This window comes from Chelmon rostratus, chromosome 19 (genome assembly GCF_017976325.1).
Source record: "Chelmon rostratus isolate fCheRos1 chromosome 19, fCheRos1.pri, whole genome shotgun sequence".
NCBI lineage: Eukaryota > Metazoa > Chordata > Actinopteri > Chaetodontiformes > Chaetodontidae > Chelmon > Chelmon rostratus.
In genome coordinates this window covers 18,183,372-18,210,453 of record NC_055676.1, presented here as the reverse complement: position 1 = coordinate 18,210,453, position 27,082 = coordinate 18,183,372, and the positions used below count along the sequence as shown (strand labels likewise).

General features: G+C 43.1%; 1 protein-coding gene across 4 annotated transcripts in view; it reads left to right on the top strand.

The window, feature by feature from the left end:
• The first annotated feature begins 4,951 nt into the window (after positions 1 to 4,951).
• garnl3 (GTPase activating Rap/RanGAP domain like 3) overlaps positions 4,952 to 27,082 on the top strand; it is a 70,954-nt gene continuing 48,823 nt past the window's right edge. For 3 of the 4 annotated variants that reach the window (XM_041960327.1, XM_041960324.1, XM_041960323.1), the window contains exons 1-2: positions 4,952 to 5,192; positions 26,115 to 26,184. In XM_041960327.1, coding sequence (XP_041816261.1) covers positions 5,095 to 5,192; positions 26,115 to 26,184 — 168 coding nt within the window. In that variant the 5' untranslated portion in view covers positions 4,952 to 5,094. Of the gene's footprint in view, positions 5,193 to 20,382; positions 20,680 to 26,114; positions 26,185 to 27,082 lie in introns of those variants that run through there. The other variant, XM_041960326.1, reaches the window with a different exon arrangement.

Below are 27,082 nucleotides of genomic sequence, written 5' to 3'. Positions count from 1 at the left end.
TGTGTAAATAATCTACTTTTTGCTAGCAAGTTTGCCCTATCAGCTTTCTAATGTCATAATAAGTCAGTATTGTTTTTACAGCTTGTTTCTGCTGCCCCCAGGTGGCCAAGAAATGTAATTTTTTTAGATACGGAACCAGAGAACGACCGTGCTTGCAATGATTTTTAAATCTTGAGATCACAAGTTAATTATTTCATTATCTTGAGAAAATCAACCTATTAAAATTAGGGAAAAAAAATTATGCTTATTTCTCATAATGTTTATCATAGATCAGGAGCGCCATGCCAGCATGCATAGGTGGCATCTTAACAACTGTAGCAGCTGATCTGATGTCAGATTAAACGCTGTGGTCACTATGTGCAGTGGATCAGGCTTACAAGTCTCACAGCAACCCGGATGGCCTTGATAATGTCTTGACCTGTGTCCTCGTAACACGCCTTATTTGAGCAGCTGCTGGCTGAGACGGAGAAAAGTCGTGTTGACAAGATAAATTAACCCTTTATCACAAGAAAAGGGTTGTAGGATTGTTATCTCGAGATAACGGCGTGAAAAATAAACCAGCTATAATTTAGACATCTTTTTTTTATTATTCCTGTTCACCACAGTCCACAGCGGCACAGGATTTTCAAAAGGCCCGAATATGAAAACTCATTTTGATTGATTCCTGCTGGAGGTCACAGGCTTTCAGTGTCCTCCAGTGGTGTTCAGTAAAAACAGGAAAGAGCTGCACACACGTTGCATAACCTCAATGTCTCACTTGCCACACAGGAAGATCTGACACACATGGGATCCTTTTGGAAAACTTTATTTTTCATGTTAGTGATAAACAAAATAACTGTATTTGTTAATGACGCGCAGGTTGCCTCTGAACGCCTCAATTACACTAAACGCTGTGTCTCGAAGTCTCTCTACAATCTGAACTCCACGAGTAAAACCTCTAGAGTCTTATGCCACTTAATTCTGCCGCTAACCTGCTACACGATGAGATTGATAGGTAGCGTTAGTGAGAGGACAGCTATTTAAAGGCGTTTCTAACCATAGGGGATGTGGTAAGAGGCAGTTCTGTTGAGTCGCAGTGAGTCAGAAGGTTTGAGCAACAAAGCTGAAGTCTTTCCAATCACACAAACATGGCCGGCTCTGTCTTTGAATGCAGCTGTGAGTCATGTTGAGAGAATTCTTCATCTAAACAGTGGGCTGACATACTAGACAGAGTGTGTGTGTGTGTGTGTGTGTTTGTACATACGGTACGTGGGAGCCATCAGCTTACTTTTCCTTTTATTGGATGGAAAAGGTGAAACATGCAACCAACAACCTACAGACAACAACCACATGGGTATTTACTGATCAAAGCAGAAGCTCCAGTGATGATCTGCTGTTACGTATTCTCTGTCTTCATGAGTTATTATTGAATCCAAGTGCAGATCTCCATATTCTGTTCTGTCCAGGATCCACGAGTGATGATTTAAACCCTGTTGTTATTTCAGGAGCTGTGCACCGAGGGTTAAAGTGGAAGACAGACTGCACACTGTACTTCCACATGGTTTTCAAATTAATTCTGCCCTCTCACAGCTTATTTTTAATTAAATTGAGGCTGTCATTTTTTTAAAAAGTAACACAATCTTCCTCTTACAGATGAAAAGTTGAATTCATAAGAAATAAAAAAACTCAGTGGTTTAATCCAATACACTCAGTGGCTTTTAGCTGCAACAGCCTAACTTGGTCTTGTATCACAACTTGGACAACTTTGCCTCTAGGGGGCAGCAGAAACAAGTTCTGAAAACAGTTGGTATGTCGAACTTGGTCGCAAACAGTTGCTTATTTATGTGTTTAAAAGTTATGGAGCGACATTAGCGTTCATTTGGAGTCATTTTTGTGGGTACATGCTGAATGTAAGTCTGTTTTAGCTCTGTTTTTGGTCTCTACCAAGTCCTGAGGGACATATCTGGTGATCTTTAGCTGCTAAATGCTCCTCCATGTTCACGGGCTAGCTGCTAACTCTGTCTGTGTGCTGTTTGGTGCTGAGCAGGTACAGTTGGTTGAGCATTTTTTGCTAAAAACCGCTGCCTGCTACAGCCAAAGATGATGCTATGGCAGCAGTGACACGTTGCAGGAGTCAAGCTGAGGTGGGACAGCTAAAACGTCAGATAAAACTTGCTATAACGCCCCATAAAGCTGAGAGGAGCTTCAGATTTAAGTTATAATTCTCTGCACACTCACTAGCATGAGTGCCACTTCTAACATGTGGCACTGTTTTCACATCAATTAACATTTCATACATTGCTGTTATAAAAATATTGGCTATAGCTTCTTTAAGTTCAGTCCTGGTTGATTAGATGACAGTCGTGGTTACTGTGGTGTGGTTTTACAACAACGGCAAACACTCATGAAGCAGCTACTTGCTTAGAAATACAGCGGAAGAGGAACTGGTGTATCTATTTACAGTGCAACCAAACAATCTCAGAGGTTTAATAAAGAGATCAGTCAGTAATAATTGCAACCGCAGCCTGATTTTTGCAGACGGTGCATGAAGTTTGCACATAACAGCAGGTGACAGTGGGGCTGGTTACCTTGCGGAGGAGTTGGAGGTGTGCAGCCTGCCACCTGTGACTGCTGGAATATTTCAAACCGATCTGTCACAAAACTGCAGGAATCAAATGTTGTGTCTTTTTCTAGATTAATTTTGCGTTGTGTTTCCTGCGGCTGCTTTACGATGAAAGCCATTTGGATGCCTCTAATGTGAAGCAGCGGCAGCAGGAAAACACACTGCTTGCATTAGCAACAACTTCATGTCACAAACAGGGTTTGATTTCATTAAATTCTTAAGGATTATCACTGTAAAGCTACTGATTTAGACACTCTTAGGAAATTCAGCGTGCCTTTGCTGCCATGTGTATCCACAGTGGCCGCAGATCGGCTGAGGTAAAGCAAGACTACAGAGCTTTTGCAGCCAGTGTAGCTTTAGCCAGACTACATAATGATGGCTGAACAGCAGCCAGCGAGGGCACAAGTGACAGATATCAGATAGCAAAATCAAAAACAGCCAAACTCAAATACACAAGAGTCATTAAACAGTCTGTTTTACAGCAATATTTATACAGTTAGCAACATTAGCCAATGTATGCTAGTGGTCATAGCAGAGAAAAGTTGTGGCAGTGTGGGCTGAATTGATCAAGAATTCCCTCTTTCATTTGTAAGATGAAGTCTGTAGTTTTTAATTGAAAAGCTTAATAGTCTCACTTCGACACTTTGTTAGTAATGATGAAGATTGTTTAATTTTTTCTCAAAATGATTCAAATCATCACCAAAGTGTCCAGGAGGACACATCAGTGGCCTTCTCTGCAGGGCCACAGACAAGCAGACCCAACCGCTGTGTTATATGAGACAGACTGAGACAAGCAGGGATGAAACCTGGTCTCTCTCTCTCTGTGCAGACTGATCAGACCTTATGTGAACTGGCCCAGACTTCCCAGTTCCTCTCTCTCTCTCTGTGTACCCTGTGAATCACCCCTCGACGTCCCACCCTAATGAAGCGCAGGATGCAACCAACCCACATAGTTATATTTTTGGAGCTAATCAACTAATCCATGGCACCCACAGCAGGGTGCACTTGCAGCTGAGTGTTGTTTCAGAAGAGCAAACATTGCTTTGGCAGGCCGCACTTTGAGCTGTGATATCTTGTTGAAATAATAGTTGTACTTGAGCTGATTGAGCTGTCTGGAGCACTCTGTGTGGATCTGGGTATGTCAAAGAGAGAGAACATCCACGTATTTTGAGTATTTAAGTACCTACTTTAAAAACATCACGCCCAGGGAGCGCTAGAAAGAGGTGAGTAAAACCAAAATCATATAAGCTCCTTTCTTATGATACCAAAATGATCTTTTTCAGCAGATTAAAATTGTACCACAGAAATCTCTGAATGTGTTTTTCTCTCTTGTCTGTGTTGCTTTCAAATCAAATTACTTGGGAGTTTGGGGTTGAAGGTTCTGTTTGCTGTAATCATCCCTCCTGGCCATAATGCACTTCCAACAGAAGCACAAAATCCACATCCATCGCCCAGAACCCTGAAGCATCAGATCAGACCACAGTGAGCAGGTCGCACTGCATACTAAATGGCTTCATACTTGCTTTTTACGACATAATCTGCTAAAAATGCTTCATGTTTTAATGCAAGATCTTGAACTTTTTCAGGATGACACCATCCAAAAAATAAAAATTGAATAAAAACATGTGTCAGTGTACTTTCATTCAACTGGTGTTTACATTTGACGGAGGCTCATGCTTTCAAAGCTGTGACGTTGGTGCCCACAGAAACGAAGAATAATTTTAACTGCTTTTTTCCCTCCTTTAAACGATTAAAGGTCAAGTTCACCCAAAGCCTCCAAATTAAAGCAGGCTAATGTATTCTCCTTCTTTTACTCAGCTACCTGTGGTGCATCAAAGTGCCACTAAAATCCATATTCTATATGTTAAGTGATGGATATTGTCCTCTTTAATTCTGGCTTTATTAATATAAATAGCAGCACTGTGTTGTACTGCAGGCTGGAACACAGACATTCATGTATACTCTCACTCTGTCACTCTCTCTCTCACACACACACACCTCTCTCTCTCTCTCTCTCTCTCTCTCTCTCTCTCTCTCTCTCTCCATCAGTTTCATGAAGTCATTGCCGTGCAGCCACTCTGTGCCGGGCTGAAGCCGAAGGAGCGCTGTGGGCTCCACAGTTCAGGACAGCAGGATCTCTGGAGCCGCGGAGCCTCCTCAGCACAGTCCGCTCGGGTTCAGAACTGCAGCAGCCCCGCTCAGCCCGCATGGAGATCCCGCCGACCCCCGACAGCATGCCCGTCTGAGAGCGTCAGCACACCGTCTTTTGTGTAGCCCGCTGGGGGAAAAGTCTGCAAGATCACTTTGCTCGCTCCGCTGAGGTGGACCGCGCGTCAAAGGATTTTTTTCCTCCTCTTCTTTTTTTTTGCGGAAAGCCTGTTTCTATTTCTCCTTCCGCCTCTCGCATTTAACTGCTCGATTTTCTTACTTTTTTTTCCCTTTGGAAAGAAAGCGCTGCCGTTTCCACGAGTCTACCTGCTCGCCCAGCACCCATGAATTCAGATAAAAATGTGTACCTCGGCAGAGACAAAGGCATCATGCGGAAGAGAGCCTTGCTCCTTCGGAAAGGTTGCAGCTTCGAGATTACAAGGTAGGTCCTCTCCTTTTTTTTGTCTGAGACCAAACGGCTAGACTATCCCACAGAAACTGCAATCTCCTCCCCAGAAGTGGCACTTTACATACATACGGCCACACAATGAGTTTCTGATGCGTGCCTTTCACCTTGGTGATGTAGCCGGGATCTACTGTGTGTGCGCGCGCATTGACAAGGAGCGAAGAGATGCCCCAAAACATATTATGTATCCAAGGAAGAGTGTGGTCATATCTTTGATTTTCACCTCTCTGGCTAAAACCACATCCTGGTGTCTTTTGTTCATCTCGTGTTTGACCCAAAAACCGTGCGTTCACATGTCCAGTCGGACTGTGGGGGGAGCGTTACGCACGGATACGTTTATCCTGCACCTGACTCTGCAGCGTTGACAAAGCTGGTCAGTGGCAGGACGCCGTCAGTCGTCATTTTACAGCCAAAATCAGGTGTTGATTGGGCAGTCCAGCAACCACAGTGCCCCAGTGGTGTCCAATCATTCGCCATTCAGGGCTGGAAATGTGCAGGTTTTAATCCCACCTTTAAAAAAAAAAATCAACAAAAAGATAACAGAGATGATTTGAGGGATCAAATCACCTGCTGTACTCTCATGCCACCGAGGCACAGCTGGACACCTGTGAGTTCAAACACATCCCGAGGCGACAGACACATGAAGGCAGGGGGTGGTGACAGGCCACATAATGAGCAGCTGATACGACTTCTCAGTGTGGCACAACTGGTCTTTGGCGAACCTCCTGGCGCTTTCTTAGATGTGTGGCCTCCGTGGGCAGCTCCAACACGATGGCACCGACTGTGTGCCACCGAGCTGTTCGGGTGTGCTAACCTGCCCTGCTGGCTGTGCGGTCCATAAATCATCCAGCAGAAGCGTGCGAACAGTGGTTTGCACCAGTAAATAACCTGTATCGTTTAAAGGCTCTCACTCTTACTGGTGTCACACCAGTTCCTTCCTTTTTGCATCACCACTCACTGTACGCAAGACTTCCTAAGGGGGGGTGGCAAGAAGTGTGTTCATTCATTATCGATTAAACTGCTACTTATTTTCTTGATTTGGTCTAAAAATCATGTGACAGCTTAGCTCGTGGGTCAAAATAACCCAGTTACTGGGTTACCAGTTACCCAGCGTAACTGTCCAATCCAATAATTTAGAGCACAAGGTGACATCAATGAATGTCTTGTTTTGTCTGACCTGCAGTCCAAAGACCAAAATATTCAATTTACTCTACTGAAGGACTGGGAATAGAAGAAAAATCTCACACCTTATATGTAGAACCCATCAAAGTGTTTGGCATTTCTTTCCATCGACTAATCAATTAATTGACTGAGTGTTGCGACTCGCTCTCATTTGTCTTGATTAAACCATCTGTAGATTATTGTTCTGGTCACATCACCTCCCCTTCTCCCTCCTCCACTATAATTTCCTGCTATTTCAGACGATCTGCGGAGGTGTGCAGAAGTGCAAATTTACTCATGATTCTCGCTTCGCTGCTCTTACGGTTGATAACTTTGGTCTCTCGGTGTGTGTGTGCGTGATGGTGAGACGTGTGTTTGGAGACGTCTCCATCTCAGGCTGCCAGGTCCCGCTTTTCCAAATAGAGGCATGTGCTGTATTCAGAGTGCATGTGGGGGTGAGATTTGGCCAGCTCTGTGCCAAGCACTTACTTTCAAATTACACATCCCTTCTAATTAGCTTGATTTATCCCGTGCAGTGAAGGAGCTCGTTCCCTCTCTGTATGCCGCGGACCCGGAGTCTCACTGTAAGGCTTCCTGGCAGACTGGCTCCCAGACACTAGCAGTTTAACAGACAATCAATCAAAGCTGGGTCTGAAGTGCTACTGCATGGGGAAATAGATTCTTCGCTATACTGAGGGGATTTGAAAGACACTCAAAAAGAGGGCTGCTGCTGAGAAGCCCGTGTCTAATTCATTGCACTGCAGAGATGCATGACCAAATAGACCCGAACACATGTGAACGGCTTCATAAGGACACACACAGTTTGTTAAAAGGCTGCTTTCATATGCATAACATGCTCACACACACACACGCACACAATGGCCGAAGTGTTTCCATATGTTTGCCGGTGGAAGTATGTCATGTGGTAGCTTTATCTAGACGTTGATCGGCCCTCTTTTTCTCCTCCAGGCTGCACACACAGTCTCAGCGTGAGACAGTGGTGGAGCACGAGCACAGATCGTTTACTTAAGAGAAGAGCACCAATGCAGTGATGTAAAAATAGTCCATTACAAGTGGAAGTCCTGCATTCAAAATCCAATTTAAGCGCCGAGATATTATCAAGAAACGGCGACGCGTGGATTCATAGGCTGCATTTTACTGCCGCAGCTGGTTGAGGTGGAGCTAGTTTTAGCTGCTTTGTTTACAGTGAGGTTGTTTAGTAAAGTAGCTCCCAACTAGCGGTTGGCCCCCTCCAAAGGGTCACAAGATACATCTGGTGGTTGGCTGGGGGGACGTCATGAGATGATTAATGTAGTATTTTTCAGTTTTCTCTAATTTAGCAATTTGTTTTGTGAAAGTTTACTCTTTACTCTTTGGTGGAACAGCTGATGGTACTTGAGTAAATGTGTTTTCCGCTACTGGTGTAGGAGACATCTCAGACTGATAATGATAATGATAATAATAATAAGAAACTACAACTTGATTCCAGACACGGGATTATTTAAAACCTTAGCGAGAAGTTAATAGTGTAAAGTTGTCGTGATCTGTGCTAAGCTCCTGACGGTAATCCTCGGGATAAACATATCACACCACATTATTATTTCTGACTGTGCTTTGGACACTGCTTCACGGTGACTAAGCCTTATCTAACAAAGTCAGCGGCCTGCCAGTTGGCAGATATTCTCACCGACAGCAGGTAGCTGCAGAGTTGCAGGTGAAAGCGGAGAAGTTGAATGGACTGCTGGAACCAGCAGTTTGCTCATTTGCCTCTGCCGTGCTGCTTTAATGTGTTCGTGATTTGCGGCTGAAACACAGTGTGTGTGTATCTGCAGTGTGTCCACATTTCTAAGATTTTACACATCGAAGTGTGTTTGCAGGTCAACTGCTGCACAAGTGAGAAAAGCTGCATAAAGACTCCAGAGAGCTGTGTGATAAATTGCCTCCGGTGATGTCACTTGAGTCAGCGGCAGTTAGGGCGGAGAGTTTGTGAGTGAAAAGAATCTGGAGTCAGAGAGAGGTGAGTTTACCAGACATCTGTAGCTGCTCCTCAGCTCTGCTTGAGGCTAGCGACACGTGGCTAACGTAGCAGCTACTAGCATAACACACCTGAATCTGTAGCTTTGATGGTCATGTTGCATTGTGGGAAATGTAGGCGCTAGGTTTTTGACATGGAAAATGAATATGTGGGATAAAAAAGATGACATCCCTGCTTCTGCTGCCTTGATCTTGATGATTAAAAAGAAAAAATAATGTCCACAGTCGCACAGTGTTACAGGAGTGCAAAACCAGCGGAGATCTCTTTAAGAAATTTGAGCTTATCATGATGATGCAAAAGTACAACTTTGGGCAAGTTCTTTGCCCTCGAGTCTTGAGCTAGACAGGAGAAGAGTCTGGACATCCTCCAGGAACAACAAATCCGAACTTACTTAGTGTGCTTTTCCATTCATTTCCATAACAATTGTGTCTCTTTGGTACAATCAACTCCGCCTGTCACTGAACCACTTCCAGTCAACCGAGGCTAGTCGTGTTTGAATGTTATTAGGCTACATGGTGACATTTGGAGGAGCCAAGAAATCACTGGCTCAGCTCTGACCACGAACTGGCAGAACAAACACAACTCTAAGTGACGCTGCCAGAGAGACAAAGGGAAATTATGTGAACGGGCATCGCTACTAGGCCGCTAAAAAAAAACAACAAAAAAAAAAACACCAGACATACAAACACTGACCACTGGAGGAGGATTTTCTCTGATGAAGCCAGTAGCGAGAATCAGAAAAGGTCAGCAGCGTGCTTTCTATGAATTCAATGGCAACCTCAGCAAATTCTGCTGCGGTGGAAACTAACCTCATTGGTTGTCAATCCATAACAGAACATTTGTAGTTCATTTAAGGAAAGGCATGCACTTGCAGGGAGTAGTTTGAGTACATTACTGGATCATGAGGGAAGAGAAGGCCATTTATCATCGGGCTAACACAGGGCAACGTGCGATTAGAACATGTAACTACAGTTTCATTTGGTAACGCAGACCTAACAAATACATTGTGATAAGGAGTCTGTTCACGGTGTAGGAAGGGAAGATTAGGGTTGACAGCCTTGATTAGTTGGCTTTGAAATGTGTGCTGCTCATTAATCAGTCCAGCCCTGCCTTGCTTGCCCCGTGCATGCACGCCTCCGTTCACCCTCTGAACAAAAAGCGTCTCACGGAGCCGCGATAACTTCGCCCTGTAGCTGCGGCCGAATTAAAAATAGATCCTCGCTGGGGCTGCAACCACTGAAACTCTGACAGAGCCTTTCACTCACTCGCCCCTCTCGCACTCCCTCCTCCCCATGCTTCAGAGCTTGTTTTGTTGCATTCGCTTTGAAATGCTATCAGTGTCTTCATTAACCTCTCCCGCTGCCAGACGCGCAATGTTTTGCGACCGCTGTTGCCAGGGGTTTTGCCATAGCTTGCCGCTTATCAGACTGGAGCCAGATGTAGCAGAGGTGTATCGTGCTGCGTTCGCATGCGTTGTAAAGGGGGGGGTTTGTGCACATTTAAAGAAATAAAGGGAAGGAAATATGTATTAGGGTTTGTCCTCTTGTGGTTTCCTGGTGGAGGTTTTACAGTAGGCTTCAAAGCGGTATGAGAATGAAGAACATGTGTTGTGCATGTCAGACATGTTTTCTATGTTTTTTGATGTAAGGATGCGTGGACGGGATCATATTGATGTGATCTCTGACGGGCACAGTGAAAGTGGTTGTGATGGGCTGGGCTGCTGGGGTCTCTCTCTGCGTTACAGTCTGTCATAAAGCACCCAGCAGGGAGCTGAATTGATGGACTAACTGACATTTTTGCTGACTTAAGGCACTCCTCTGCTTTGCATACGTTATGAAACTCTCTCTCTCACACCGACACACACACACACACACACACACACTAGATGAGGTGTTTAAACGTGGGAATGAGAAAGCAGTTTAGACTATTTCAAAGATGGAGGGCTGCAAGATTCTTGTCATGATATTAATCGAATATTTTCACGATTGGTCGTCTGATCAACATGTCCTCCATGTTAAATGCAGTTACTGCCAAAGTTAAGGAAACACTGTGGTCTATAGATTAAAAATGACTATTTCATGAAGATTAGGGGTTCGTCATCAAGGTTACAAGAAGCTGGTGTTTACTGTGAGGTAAAAACAGGAAACAAACAGCGTTCTCCTGTGTTTAAGTCTGGTGTTTTTTCATACCATCACCTCACATGTTCCTTTGCTCTCGACAGACTGGAGATATAATTACTTTGGTTACTTGAATATCACTTATTTCTTGTTTTGTGGGCATTTCCTTAAAGGACTGATGAAAACATGTCTATTACAGAGTCCATGGTGGCATGGTCTAATTCCCTGTTTTGTTAAACTAACAGTCCAGAACCCAACAACATTTAGTTTACAATCATAGAAGAGTAAGAGAACAAGGAAATGTTAACATTTGAGAAGGTTGAACTCGTAAATTTTTGTCATTTTTGCCTAAAAAATTACTTGAATGAGCAGTCATGTAACAGCATTATGGCGGCACACAAGGTGAGCAGTAAGCAGAATTACCTTTTCATCATTTTTTACTCAATGTAGTTTTTGTGTTGGGTGTTGACTTGTGCTTGATAGAAGTCTTTGCAAGCACGCGGTGCTAGGCGACTCCTCCCATCTCCATTAAAGTGTGCAATAAGCTAGGGAAGTTCACAGACTTGCCATATAAACATCAGTTTGCGGCATGTTTTTCCTAAGCAGATGCTCCAGAATGCATTTGGAAACTGAAGATACTGACTCTGAACTATCGACTAGTTTGTGTTGTGCTAGTAGTGGCTAATGTAGCTTATGCTGCTAGCCTTAAACAGAGATAAGAGGTGGGGTACAGAGGTCTGAGAAGCTTTCTAATGCCACATCCCCTGATTTATTCTCATTTTCAAACATGTAGTTTTCAGCCCCAACTGTTGCTGACTTAAGTGACATCATTTGAGGCAATTTATCAGTTTTTGTGCAGCTTCCACTGCAGCCACAAAAGGCTTTATACAATGGTTTTCACATAGGCAGTAGTACTCCCCAAGACCTGGAAACGGACTTTGAGGTCCAAAGTGGGTGCACAATTAATCGATTATTAAACTAGGTTGCAGGTTATTCGACTAACTGTTCTAAAAAGATGTTGCTCCCAGGAATTCTGATTGCATGCAGTGTCGGTGCAGTGTTGTATTGTCTGATTTACGTAGGTTGTAGCTGGGAAATTGAAATCGTGTGCAAGGTTGGTTCTGCTCTGCTCAGCCATACAGTCAGTCCCTCAGTGAGGTCTGATAAACACTGGACTATAATCACTCCCATATGTGGCTGCATAGCTCAGCGCAACTCGGCACAGTTCAGCCATGCGCACAATGCAGCGGACCAGGCTCATTTAGACAGAAAAATAGATTCAAATTACTAGAAGAAAAAAGCACTAAAAAAAAAACAAAAAACGGAAAATCCCTCGCTTGATTACAGCTTAATGTAAACTTTAACTCTTCGACTGGAACATCTGCTTCCATTTAGGGATTTAAGACACATACCTACACATTAAAATGCACTGCGCACTGCTCCGGGAAAGCTTTGAGGCTGGAAAAACATTTCCCATTATAGTTGGCTGGAATAAGCCCAGCAAAGAGCGAGTTGTGCTTAAAGCGGGGTATCGGTTTAGATGCGGCCAACTCCAGCACAAACCACAAGCCACTTGCATACAAGAGTCATATTCTGGGGAGCGTTTTCGTTTCTCACAAAGTTGTATAAACTTCCTTTTTTACCGCGGTCCCTGTCAGGGATGACGAAAAGTGAAAGTGCCAGAGAATGGAGGAGAGTCTGAAAGTATGAGAGATCAAAGGAGGTCTGCACAGTATGGGCACAGTGTGTCTGTGCACTGTGAGTCGCTTCACGCCAGCCCACTGCCCCCGTCATAACCCTTAAAGAGCGATCCAGGAGAGACAGAGGAGGAAATGGAGCCTGTGAAGGGTTACTGTTGTACATTTTTACCCTGCGGTTTCAAGGGAGGCCAGCCAAAGCCTCTTCTCGGTTAGAGAGCGAGCAACAGAAAGAACGGGTAAAAGAATGAACGGGCTGGAAGTGCAGTTTGAAAGTATGTGCAGGAACACCTAGGAAGGGTATATTTTCAGCCGAGGTTGTAAAGATTTGGCTTAAATGAAGTTGTTGAAGTGTGGACATTCTTTAAAAAAACGACTTAAAGGGAGTTTCCCCAACTGTAGGCCTCCTACAGCAGGAATGGTATATGGATTATATTGCCTGTTGCCATTTGCTTTGAGCCATTCTGAAATAAGAACATCTGCTTTTCCTTTACTAGTATAAATGGGATGTAGGAGACACAGGTGCATAAAAGTGTGTGCATCCACAAATAATGGCAGGAGTAACAGGCCTCACTTTATCCTCCTCCGCACTTTGTTTTCCCGAGGCGACATAAAGTCTTTAGGACCCTCACAGCCTCCCATTTATAGAAAATTTAATTTTCAGAAATTGTAATATCTCATGACAGGTTTTAGATTAATCAAATAAGGAACTGAAGTGGGTGTAATGTAGTTTTTGGGGTGGGAACACATACTGGCAGACAAGATCAGATTTGACTATTTCACACCTCTAAAGCAAGACTGAAGAAACTTTGAGAGATAAGCATGCACATAATGACAATGCTAATGTTAAACAGCTCGTATGTTCACCATTAGAACTTGTGTGATTAGCTTTGCAGGTATTCGATCATAAACCAAAGTTATGGAATAATTACATTTTGACCTGATGATTGCGGATGAGCATCGTACATTTCAGAGGAAATCTGAGAAAGTCTGGGGATTGCAGGAAGAAAGTAGGCTTCATCCTCTTGGGACCATGAATGTCTGTATATCATGTCAACCCATCTAATAGTTGTTGGGATATTTCAGTGGAGCCACATATCCCATCCCATCAGGGTTTAGTGGCAGTTCTGTATGTGTAGGGTGGAACAGGGTGGAGGAGGGTAGATGTAAGGAACAGGAGAGAACAACATGCAGCCAAAAGCATACAGTGGATTTATTTTGCAATGGGAGTAAATGTGGTTCTTACCTCTGTTTTATACAAAGGTGTCTTCCTATAAATAAAGGCAAATATATTTGAAAAATGATGTGATTACTCCATAGAGAAGCAAGTGTTCATTTGTATGCCTCCAGTACACTATTTCTAATATGCATGCTACTACCTTTCTATATAAATCTGATTTTTCTTGGTGTTTTTATAGCCTTGAAGAACATTTGCCTTGAGACATTAAATAATACATACAGGCGGGGTGGAAGGGTGAGTTTTTTTTAATTGATAGTTCATCAGCAGACAAATCTACTATTTTTATCCTGAAGAAAACTCGTGCACGAGAGAATTAAAACTTACCAATATATGATGAAATAATATTATTTATTATATTATTTCTTGTTTATGTAAATAAAACATATTTTGAGTTCTTTCTCATTTAATTGTGATAAAAGTTCTAACCACAAGAGGGCACACTCTCTCTGTAATAACAGTCATTGAGGGCCAGTGGCTGCAAACATGTAACTTAAGAAAAAGCATCCACACTCTGGATCTTTATCATTACCCACAGTGCATCAATAAGAAGCTCCTGATGTCACAACAAGTCACGACTTCAAGGTGTGAGGTGTTAGTAAGCAGTTGAAGACGGTGTAGAAAAGACATTCCTGCCACAGTACCTTGGTCGCTCATACTTATCCACTAGGAGGAGTAAGTGCATTAAGAAGCAGGGACATTTATGTGGAGAGCAGGTGGACTCAAGAAGCTTCAACAGAGGAACAAGCTCACTGTGTTTCTTTCTGTTCTGTAGCAACGTAAATTGCTGCTGTTGTCCACAAGCGCTAAAGCATCTCTTTATCTTTACTTGTCTATAGTATTGAAGTGCATTGTCAGTCAAAATGAATGCAGAAAAGCACACACACACACAGAGACAGACAGACACACACACGTAGCCACAGGGCCCAGGGCAGACTGGTTGTCCAGAGCCGATCTGACCGTCACAGACAAAAGGTTAATTCAGCTGATCACGTTTAATGAGAGTGCCATCATCAATCGCTGCAGCCCGACACGGTGACATTTCGCGCAGGTCACATGGTGACCTGCTGGCATTTGGGACGCACTAGAAACAAAGAGGCCAAGATCTGAATCCAAATCATCTGCATGTGTGTGTGTACGTCTGTGTGTTTGCATGTGCTTATGTGAGTAAATTAGAGAATATGTAATTTGCAGACTGCTTACTTGAATTTAGATCCAGAGGTTTGAAATCATAATATCTGAACGAGCTGCTAATTTCCTCCAAAAACCAGCAATGGAAGAAGTATTCATATCCTTTACCTAAGTAAAAGTACAGCTATGTAAAACGTCATTAAATGGCTGCAACTAACAGTTAGTATCATTATCGATTCATCTGTGTTCTTGATTTATTATTTTTTTTATAAAATGTAAAAAAAATGGGAAAAACAGAACAACAAGGTGTATTCAGGTGGCTATTTCGTGACCAACTGTGCAAAACACAAATATATTTATTGACTTTTATATATTACAAAGAAAATAATCAAATCCTCATATTTGAGAAGCTGTAACCAGTGAATATTTGTCATTTATACATGAAATTAACAGTTAGCAATTAATTTTATGCTGATTGACTGATCTACTGATCATTGCAGATCTACTCCACTGCAAGTAAAAGTTCTGTGTGTGCATAAATGCCAACAGCAAAATGTAATGCAGAAAAATGGGTGATGTGTCGATACTTTAAACTACTTTATATGCAGTTACGTAGTTTAGTCCAGTGTCTTCCAACCTCGGGGTCAGGAAGGTCACATGACACATCTGAAGAGTCATGAGATCAATAATGAGGGTTGAAAGGGAAAAAAACAAGTTCTACTACAAAAATGTTGTAGTCTTCTGTAACTTCTTTCCTTTTCTCTGCCTTCTTTTGTGAATACATTAGCTGGTTTTACCTCTTTGGGCCTCAAACTGTTGGAGAAATCACTCATTAGTGGAAATGCCAAAGACTCACATATACTCCCACTGTATTTTATAAGGTTGTTATTTGTAAAGTATGCAGATAAAAATGTCAAATGTAACTATAACAGTGATAAAAAAAAATGCAGAGGAGTTGAGTAAATGTACTAAGGTGCTAAAAACTCCACAGTCCAACCTTCAATGTTTGGCTGTGTTTATTGTTCCACCATGTAGTGCAGCTGCAATGCAACTGTTGAATCGCGCCATAATCAAATGAAGCCATCTATCATTACTGCTTCCTCCTCTGAGTTACATATTACCCAGGGACAAAGAGTGACATAATGGCAGGTCAGGTGATTTGCATGTTGTGGATGTGTGTGAAAGCACCGTGTTGATGCTTGTATACTTTTCATCATATTGTATTATATGCGTTTTTAAATAATCTTCATCCATCTCTATTTATAGAAATGACTCCCATTGGTTCCAGTGATTCAGTGTCAGTAACTGCACTTATAGTCTGCACACACACACACACACACACACACACACAGACAGTAACAGAGGCCTTGTTTATCCTACGCGTGGGAAAGGTGCCGTGGTCAGACATAGCTTACTTGGTGAGACTAAAGGGCAGGAGTGGCAGCTGTCCAGAGAGAAGGAGGCGTAGCTCCGAGGGATTAGCACACTATTGAGTCAAGAGCTCCTGATCCGCATCGCAGCTTCAGCTGCTGAGTGCGAGCGCCTGTGCATACACACTCGCGTTTTGTGTACCTGTGCACCACAGCCCTCGCTGGCATGGGCGCATGGATTGAACCCACGCACCATAATGCTTACACCTACATTTATATCCCGAACTTTGAAGTTGCGTTCGTCTGGGGAATGCAAAGCCTGGGATAGTCCATCACTGCTGGGTCCCACACACACACACACACACACACACACACACACACACGTAGAAAATGGGAAGATTGAGGGTTATAGTTTATATTTCACTGCCTAGCTATAATGCTGCAGCTCTTAATAGATCCAAATGACAGGCTGTGTGGCTATTCAGCATAATGGAAAGTTGCTTTTGAGGGTGTGTGAAGCCTTTAGGTTGTTTTAACAGCACTCAGCAGCTTAATGACATAATGCAAAATATAGTGACACAAACGGCGCTGTAATTTGGGTTGAGTTAATACATTAGCAAATACCGTGCTCATGAAAATAAAAGGCAGCATCCAGCCTGCAGAAAAAACTAGATTGCAGCAGACTAGATGGTTTACAGCATTGCTGCATTTCAGGGTTAAATTACAATTTAATGCGTAACCTGCAACAGCATTAAAGGTGCCCTGTGGGGTTTAAAAAAAAAAAAAAAAGTCGTGTTAACGTTCACTGCTTCTCACCACATCCTTGTTTGCATTGCTGGCACGTTGCTGTGTTTCTTGGCACGTTACTGCCACCAGGTGGCAATCAGTGGAATAGTTGCATGTGATGCAAACAAAACCCTTAAAAACGTTGCTCTATGGCGCTACTAGTGGTCCAAAAGTCCACAGTTCATCTTTAAATCTTAATTAGATTAGTCCATTAACAGAACATTAATAGTTGGAAAATAAAATGCCAGCTGCAACCTCTTCCTCAGATTTGATTATTTTGAGGGGGGGGGGTCTTTTTTTGACAGCTAATATCTCATATCTTATTTTGGAGTGTAGGTTGAATTAAAAAAAAGGCTATTTTAAGATGTCACCTTGCGATCTGGGGAACTGTGGTGGCAATTTTTCACTATTTGCTGACAGTTTTAAGACCAAACAATTAATCAGTAATGATACAATCTGTCAGTCGCAGCCATATTCATGAGATCGTCAAACAGTGCGTGTTAGAACAGTGGAGATGAATGGAGACATCTGGGGCTGTATTCACAGTCATTCTGAGAACACTCCAGAGTTCTGAGCACAGCCTAAACATTTCTAGCAAGGAGTCAGTCTGTAGCTCTTTGGCTTTCACCTGAGTGCTGAGGTGTGGTTGGTTCTGTTTCCAGGTGTGATGCACCTTTTAAAAAGTGAAAAAAGCACTCTCAGTGATAATGAACATATTACTAAAAGCGAAATTGATGGAGCAAATCACAGAATTTAGTCTGTATTACCTCTGTTGATTAAATTGTAAGCCATACTTTAAAAGTAGCCTACAAAATGATTGGAAACACAGGCCTACTTGCACAGTAACCTGTTCACATGCTGATAGTTGTTCTGATTGTTGATCTCTAATTAGATCGACCACAAACAGTAATCTGTAGCGTGTCATTAACTCAGCGGCATTCTGCATTGGGACAATATTTCTTCCATCGCTTTGTCTTTCCTCCTTTCTCCTCTGCTTAGCAAACTCTTGTGCCTCTTTAAAGTCCTTCAGGGCTAAAAAGCTCTGTGAATAACTTTTATCTTTACTGCAATCTAGTCTTAAATGTAAGAATAAAGTCTTTGAAAACGTCAGAATTTTCTTGAATTTTGTCACTTTGCCCTGGAAGGCGCAGATCTGAACACAAACGCCTCCTGTATTTTCTTGGATTCATGTCTTCTTATTCATTGTGAGGAAACTGTGAATTATATTCATCACCTGGAGCATAAAACAGTCACATAATACTACTTATTTCTCTCATTGCTATGCACTCAGGACTCCAAAGCCACATGAACAGACTGATATTTGAACAGGAAGTCTTTCCTCTTTTGACTTCCCTTGTTACAGACTGGCCTCACTAGCGTCCGTTAAAAACCAGAAGCCCTGGAGCAAAGGCCATGTGAGCAGTGCGTGTCAATGTATGACAACGGGAGGGTGTGTGATGGTGTTTATGCAACATGTATGACTGTCTTTGCGTGTGTGTGTGTGTGTGTAAGTGATTGGCCTCGGGGCTCTAATTAGAGGCGTGTTCAGGTATCTTATGTTGGCTGTGTGTAACTGGATCCTGACGTGAGAAAACAAAGCCGTTATTTTCATTGTTCCCTTTTGAAAAAGGCTTTCTTTTTCTTCAGGCTGTTGCGGATTTCAGCTGCATTTCAACATGAGCTATTTTTAAAGGTAGTCACATTCAGAGACACAAAGACAGAGAGAGAGCGGGAGAGAGAGAGCAAATGCCATGTATTGGTAGCTTTAGGTGTTTTCCTGTGGTGTGGTGTGTGCCACAGAGGGGGGTTTCTACTGATTAAAAATTGATGAGCAGCTGAGTGCCGTGTAGCCTGAGCCGAGCATTCCTACACTCTTTCATGTTGTGTGTGTGTGTGTGTGTGTGTGTGTGTGGACTGAGCTGGAGACAGGCTGTGTCTGAACTATTGTAGAGGTATCAGATTTACCTAAGCTCACATTTCACCTGCTGTTATGTGTGCGTGCGTGTGTGTGTGTGTGTGTGTTTGAGATCAAAAATTAAGTCTGTTTTCTCTTAATTCGGTTAAACTTTGCATATTAACTGATGAGCCTACAGAAGATTATCGCCATAAACTGCAGCCCTGCTTACATTTATGGAGCTTTATAGTGATTTTCCCCTCATTGTTTAGCTGTCCAGCTGCATTTTCACTGTTCTGGCACACGCTCTGTGCTCTTGTAGTTGTTTTCATGCAGCAGCAGGCAACCAAAAAGCAGACAGACACAGTTCGAGACTCGCTGGGGAACATAGTGGAGCATTTAGCAGCTAAAGAGACAGATATTTCCCTCGGGCATTGGCAGAGATCAAAAACAGGGCTAAAAGAGGGTGAATATTGGACTTGCATTCATCAGGTGGATGGAAACATGACTCCAAATGAATGTAATGCTCCGTAACTGCTGGTTGATTTAAATAAGGGACTGTTTGCTAACAGGTTTGTCAAAAAGGTGATGGTATGTTGGTCATTTCTTCCGTTTGGTAGAGACCAACTGTAAATCATGGTTGAAATACAGTAGACAGCTATAGGCTCTGCACTGACTACATAAAGTGTCAAATAAGATGAGATTCAGTCAGGCAGAGAGTTGCACCTTTAAGAGGTAAAAAGAAGAGAGATGAGGGGAGATGCAAAGGAGGAGAGCGGGGATGACCTCATCACTGCCTGGACCGGGTGTTGAGTGGGATTATGGGTAGACCCTGGAGAGCACATAAGAGCGATTGATTGGAGAGAATCTGAGAGGCCACAGAAACATTAAGACCTATTTCTCCTTTGAGAGAAATGTGAGAAAATTCAGTACCACCTTCTTATAAGTCATCCTTAATGCAGAGTAACTGTAATAATTAGCACATCATTTAATAATGCTTTATGGAATTGTTTGAAGCGGTTTTGGGTTGCCAGGTTGGACTGTTGATGGAACCAAAATCAATCTGTTAACAGTAAAGATTTACAACTACAATTAATAGGCTAAAATCTGTAATTAATGACTTATCATGTAGAGCTTCAGACTTGATATCTCACTAGTAAGCAAGAGACCAGTGAGTATTTAGTACATTTATAAGGGCTGATAAGAAAGGTTAAACACCTGCCAACCTGGCAATCCAAAAGTTGCTCCTCTTATTAATGGCTTATAACTACTGATTAAAGCATTAGGAACTAGTTAGTAACTTATGCTTCATGAAGAGAAATTTGATTGACTTCACAATAAAAACTGCTTTACTGTAAATAAATAAGCATTAGCCTGCAGGATGCAAAGCGTGGCACCGACTATTTCCTGACCAGGAATCGCATCTGAGAGCAGACAGACGTAAATGCATGTTTAGATTATCCTCACATTTTCTCTCTGTGCTCGCACCGGGTGGCGAACCCGCACCCTGACATCACTGCGCGCCCCAGGATACTGAAACTGTAGGAGCAGCTACGCGTAATTGACGGTGATGTAACAGCAACTCAAAGACGAAAAAAAAAAAAAAAAAAAAACACCGGTCAGAATAATCGGCTCTGAATGGTGCCTTTTTGCTCTGTGGAGCCTCCAGCTAAGAAAAAAAAATGCACCATAGATGTGAGTGAGGGCGAGGGAGGGAGGGAGAGAGAGAGAGAGATCACACAGTAAACACAGCTCCAATGGCAGAGCCGTTCCGCTTCATCATCACGCTGTGACCAGTTGCGCGCAGAGAGAGGAGCCAAAGAAAGAGTCCGACCACCAGCCGCGTTTGGATCAGCTGTTGTCGGAGTTCGCGCCGGGGTGATGTTCCTGCGCTCTTAGCGGGAGGAGAGACAGACGGAGAGAGGGGGAGAAGACGCCGGATTGCTGTTGTCGCCTTGTCCGCCGGACTGACATCGCATGGGGACATGAACAGTGTGGATCCAGCGTCCAACAAACTGTTGACCTTCAATCAGCGGTAAAAAAAAAAAAAAAAAAAAAAAAACAACCAAAACAAACCCAAAATCCCACTCCTGCCTGTTTGTTTGCATGCCACCTCTCATCTGTTGAATGCGCTGTCTTCGCTCTGTCATATCCCTGCAGCACTGGCAGTATTTTACGCAGCAGATTAGACAGCTGGGGACACCTGCTCCGGTGTACAAACCGCTTGTTGGTGCGTAAAGTGCCTGCTAACCCGCTTGGATCGGCTCGGAATGCTCGCGTTAATCGACTGTTTGGGTGGAGTTTTTGATACTTGTCTAGTTATGTATCAAGTGCATGATTTATTGATCTTTTTTTCCATTTACTCTGGGGTGGGTGGCAAAAAGAGCGCCACTGAATCCACAAGTCTCCAGTCTGGAAGTATTGACGCTCCTCAGCAGACTCTTTCAGCCACAACAGCTTTTAATTAACCCACAGCGCTGGTTTGTGTGCAGCTTTGTCGCCAGTTTTAGAAAGTGTCAACTGAATATTCTGTTGCTTATTAATGGAGCTGAGTTTTTTTTTCCAGAGAGGAGACATTTCAGTATGTACATGGAAAATGCTGAATTATTCATGTCGTGCTTTTTCAGTTCCAGGTAGAGTGGAGGTGCATGCAGGCTGTATGACAGTGTCAGAATAATACGTGTGTCCGCGCTGAAGGCAGGCATCTGGCTTAGAGTGTGCAGCTGAGTTCAGATGAAGTGCAAGGTTAGTCTTTTCCAGCTTCGCAGATGGATCTGAAAATGCCGCCACTGCAGCGCTTTACAGTGGCAACAAGAGACGGAGGCTGCAGTGACACTTGAACAGAGAGAGGGAGGCAGAGTGAGCCATTGTATGGTGTCCATACAGCTCTAATGGCACAGTGCTACCAATAGCAGGCAGGCTTCTTTCCATGCTGCACCAATTGTGCGGGGAGGGAGGAGAGAAGAGCCAAAGATGTCCTGAAATTGTCATGAAATGCTCTAATGACTTATCATATTGCTGTTATGGCTTGTTATGGGATGAATTAGCCTTTTTTCCTGTCTGGTTGGTGTGTGAGGATGAGCGTGTTCATCCTGCTCACCCTCAGAATGATCACAGCTTACCGTGGCGTTGCATTTCTAGTTTCTAAACATCGCTGCAGCAAAGTGACTTATGTTATCAAGAATAATCGAGAGGCTCTGAGCACCAAGCAGCATCTGTAACCGTAGCTTTTAACAATCAGACCTTGGTGCATGCATCAAATGAATTCAAATTGGATCAAAAAAATTGTTTAAAAATCCCCAAAATGATTTTACAGAATTCACAACTTGAGTAGGAGGATGTGGAGGAAAAGGCTATAAAACAGCTCTAACCTGTATCATTTAACATTTTAACCTCACATCTCTGCAGCAATTCCTGAGAAATGCTGCATAGTCTACCGGCATTTAAATTATTGAGATTGTCAGATGTATTTGCCAGATATGGATGTATGTATGTTTGATACATTCTGAATTATGTAGCAGCTGATTGGCCTTTTTATGCATTTCACTGCTGCTCTCTACAGTCTTGGTATTGCTTCAGCTCCTCAACACCAAGGTCTCTTGGTGTATTTGGCTTTTCTTTCGAACACAGTCTCAAAGAGTCACTTTATGGAGTGATTTAAGTTAGTTTAATGAATCATACAGTATTTAACAGAGCTGATAAAAGGATTGGCTTTTTCTTGAGCAGCACAAGGAGGTTTAGTATGATGGGTGGCAGTGTGATTTATACCTCACATTTCATTGTACTGTATGGACCCTTTCAGTGGCCACTGTCCATTGTCTTGTGACAGAAACCACAATTTGTAACCTTTCCCGTACTCCATTACTGAGGCCAGCAGTTGAGTAATGAATATCCATTTTACCTCTCTCTGCTTCAGAGCTATTTCTCTTTGGTCCAAGCTTTCAAAGTCATTTTTCTTTGGCTAACAGCCACTACGCTGCTGGAAAGTGACTACCTGAACTGCTGTGGTGCAGAGGTTGAAGTCCAAACATATGGGCAGCTTTGAATGTAGGATAATGGCTTCAGCTGTGTTATATCTCTAGAACATGTTAAGCAGTATGTGCTTGTAAGGTTACAAGACAGAGCTACAATCAATCACTCTAATTATCAGAAGAGTAAGGGTCTGCAGCCCTGCCAGCAGCTCTGTGAGGCTGTGCACGGCTTTGAGCTAAATGCTAATGCCTGCATGCTAACATGTTGATGTTTAGCAGGTACATATAATAATTATTTTGTGTGCTAGCATTTGCTAATTAGCACAAAACACAAGGCACAGCTGAAGATGGTAGGAATGACACCCACTTTGCAGGTATTTAGTCATAAACTAGCCCAGGTTTTAAAGGTGGGGTGAGTCATTTTGGAGGAAGAATTAATATTCCTATCTCCTTCATAATGATTGCATATTAGCATGGCGTCTCGCTCCCCTCCAGCTTCCCTCCCCTTCCCCTCGTTCTGCACACAAGCATGAACACCACCTGTTGCTGATTGGCTGGAATAGCGTTGTGCGTCTTGGTCGGAGACACTTTGTCTCCCATCTACAGCGCCAGGGCTGTGTGTTTCATGGTAATCCACCCAATCATTGAGTGTGGACCAAAGTGGTGGACTGACTGACATCTGCATCCCACAGAGCCACGCATGGCGATAAAAAGGAAAGCTTGTAAAACGGTCATCACACCTCATTATATCAGTGCTCTGTAAGGTGTATTATATTAACTAAAAAAAAAAAAAAATCCTTAAACTAAATCCTTGCTCACTCAGCACTGCAGAACTTGGTTACAGAGACTAGAACAAGAAACCCTGCCAGACTGTAGAGGATCTCTGTTTGTCGCTTTGATGCCTCATACTTACTGTACTGTACTAAATCTGAATATGTTCTCTCCACTGTGTTGGATTTCCACAGCTCTGTTGACAGCTACATGTTCCTCATCAGACTCCAGGCATTTTACCCTCTCGGCTCGTTCCACCTCTTTTAATAGGTGTCGGCACAGGCTACACCTCCTACACTTGTTAAAACATTGCTCATTTAAAAAATAAAAAAATCTAAAATTGGATTAACATTTTCCCAAGTACAGATGAAAGCATCTCAATTCGGCAACACCACTTTCCCTCTGGGTACCATTTAGCCAAGTGTTGCATTTAAAAAAAAAAATACCTGTGTTTGTACAAGAAGCCTCGACTCACGGACCTTTCCAGAAGGAGATGAGCTTAGCTAGGAGATGGAGTGATTTTCATTAGGAAGGTGGGTGTGGTGGCATCAATTAATCATCCCCCTCCGATGCACAATCTTCATGACCTCCTCTTAGAGGAAAGGTTAAGGGTAGGAAACACAGCAACCTAGGCGCTAAGAAGAAAAGTGGAAGCACATAAAGGTAAAAGCAGTGATGGAGTACATGTTGCAGACCCCACCCCAATTGCTAGTATGTAGAGGAAGTGAGCTTGCAGGGCTAGAGCGGGTAGGGAAACGGCGATGGATACATCCTGTAGTACAGACGCACTTTAAAATGCGTCCTTTAAGCTTGACTGTACATTAAGCATTAACAGCCCCACTCCTTCATCTCCTCTGCAGAGAGAGAGAGAAACCTGACCAGAGAGGGAAGAGGCAGGGGGAGATGTGAGAGGAGTGGGGGATGTGGTCAAGAGAGAGACAGGCAAAGCAAAAAGCATGCAGGTCATATCACCACTCAGGCAATCATACAGATACATGCAAATGCAAGGTCTACAAAATACCCCCCACCATGCGCACACACACACACACACACACACACACACACACACACACACGTGCACAGTTTAACACTCGCCGCCATAATTTGTCAATTCATGGAGGGTGAAAATCAAATTTTGGACAATGTGGGTAGAGCTGATATAATGAATACAAAAATGCAAAACAATCCTTTTGGATGGGGATGAATGTATTTTAGAGGGAGCAGCAAATATAATATCACTGACTGTCCCCTTCCACACGTTACATTGTGTGTCATGATGGTTCACACAATATTATTTCACGTTTGCACATTTTTGGGACAAACAGTATGTAGATGTTTGTTTGTTGGTCATCTTTGTGATCAATAGTGATTATTGCAGTAATGGCTAAAACAATTACAAGCTTAAACGTAAGCAGCGAGAGTGGGGTTTCTGCAGCCTTGCTATGAGCTAACTGCTAACGTCAGTGTGTTAACATGTTGATGTTATAATGTTTACTGTATTCACCATCTTAACCTAATGTTCGGGAATGCTAATGTTTGCGAAATTGCACTAAACACAAAGTAGTGTTTATGATGGTTCTAGCTGAAAAGACATCATCTAAGTCATTCGGATTTGTCCTCTGGGGACCATGAATGTCTGCATAAAATTTCATGACAATCCATTAAATCCTTTCAAAATTGCCACCAAGGTGCGCATTAGCAGCAACAAAATTTTGACATCATGTTATTTAGCTTTGCCCGTCCTTCCAATACAAAAAGGATTTATTTAGAGACAACATCTATATCATAAACCCTCTGAGGCATCTGAACAGAATATTACACTGGCTTTAAGATTTAGTTGAGGTGTTTGCAGGTGTTTTGTTGAGATGGACACAGATGAGAGCCGGAATATCATTGAGGCTTAAGCTACATATCTTAAAGGAACACGGTTATTCACTTTCTTACTGCAAGTTATATAAGCGTAACTACCACCGTGCCTGTAAAATATGAAGCAGCCAGTTAGCATTGCTTAGCATCAGACTGGACAGGAGGAAAAGGGCGAGGCTAGCTCTGGCTAAATGTGGAAATATCTGAATCTAATCTAAACTCATGACTTAACAGAATACCGTCTTTTTTGTTTAATCTGTAAAATCCGGCCAAATGCAGCGATCAAGTCATAAATTGCCATTTTCATTTAAAGACAGGAAAACAACTCATAAGAAAGTGTCAGAGTGGCTTCTAAATAATCCAAAAACCTCAAAATCCTGCAGTCTTCATGTTGAGTGTTAAAGATATAGTAACTATTAGCATTACTTTTTTGTACTTGAGTGTTTATTTCTATGTGTTTGTGATTGTCTCTACTCTGTGTGCACATTTGACTGTTTGACCGGCAGTCAGCTCTCCCAACCAATCTCCATCTATCACTGTGGCTTAATTCAATGAGGACCCGTGTCTCAATCAGAACTGGGTTGGCCGCCGCTCCCGGCCAGTCACCATGCCACTGGCAGCCCCGCCACACTGATAAAGGCTCCAGACAGGAGGAAGGGAAAGAGAGGAAAGGGGACAGGGAAAGACGGAACATAGGGTAAACAAAATGGCCATGAACAAGAAGATAAAGTGAGAAAAGACTGGAGAAAAGCAGATGCTGCAACTGGCGCTTGTCCATGAGCGATGTCACAGTGTATGTATGTCTGTGCCGAGTGATGGAGGACAGACTGGCCGTGTGTCTGATCATGCGTTTGTGTTGCAGCTCTGCCTCGGAGGACTTGGGCTGCAGGCGTGGAGACTTCAGCAGGAAACACTATGGTTCGGTCGAGCTGGTGAGTCTCATCCACAGTGCGCTCCTCTGCTTGTTGCTCTCTTTGTGTCTGTACCCTCACCCTCCTTCTCTTCATCCTCCTTGTTGATTCTTCTCCTCATGTTCTCACCTCCCTCCCCCTCTCTCTCCCGCTCTGTTTTTTCCTTCCTCTTTTTTTCTGTTGGCATGGACGGACAACAGAGGGGGACTGATGAGTCATGACGTACTGGGTGTGGTCCAGCGATGTGCTTTGCCAGTGTGGATCACAATGGGTGATCCACTCACAGTGATGCAGGACTCAGCCTCCAAAGTTCATTTGTTTTGTTTTGACACTGCCGGTGTAAAGCTGCAGCGCAGTGTGTGTCTTTGTGGTTGATTACTAAGCTGTTGAGTCATTGTTGCTTTGGGAGAGAGTGTGTGTGTGTGTGTTAGTGTACATCCCTCCACTGTGAGCTGAGCCTGTACATCCCGATAGCCCAGAGGGACAGGAAGTCCTAGGGTTTCGCACTGCGAACGTACTTCCTACTAGAGACATGTTGTGGGTTTGTCTATGAGTGCTGCGAATGATTAGTGTTGAGGAGAAACCACATGCTGCCTATCAGCACTGCCAGACTGACACTACGCACAATGCTGCTGTGTGTGGGGGGGTGTTTGTGAGAGAAAGAGAGAGCGAGCAGTATCCAAACTCTGTGGTGAGCGTGAGCCAGGATGAGGTCACTGATAGCCTCAATATTCAAAGTGTGTCCGTCATACAGCCGTGTGTGAGGACGATCTGGTCAGGCGTGTCTCTTCATCACCTGTTACACCTACACTTTAATATTTTAGGTGTACGAACTGCAGAAAGCTTTCTGTGATCCACCACGATGGATTCATATTAGAAATAAAGACAATATGCACTGGGAGATTAGCATCATGGATGA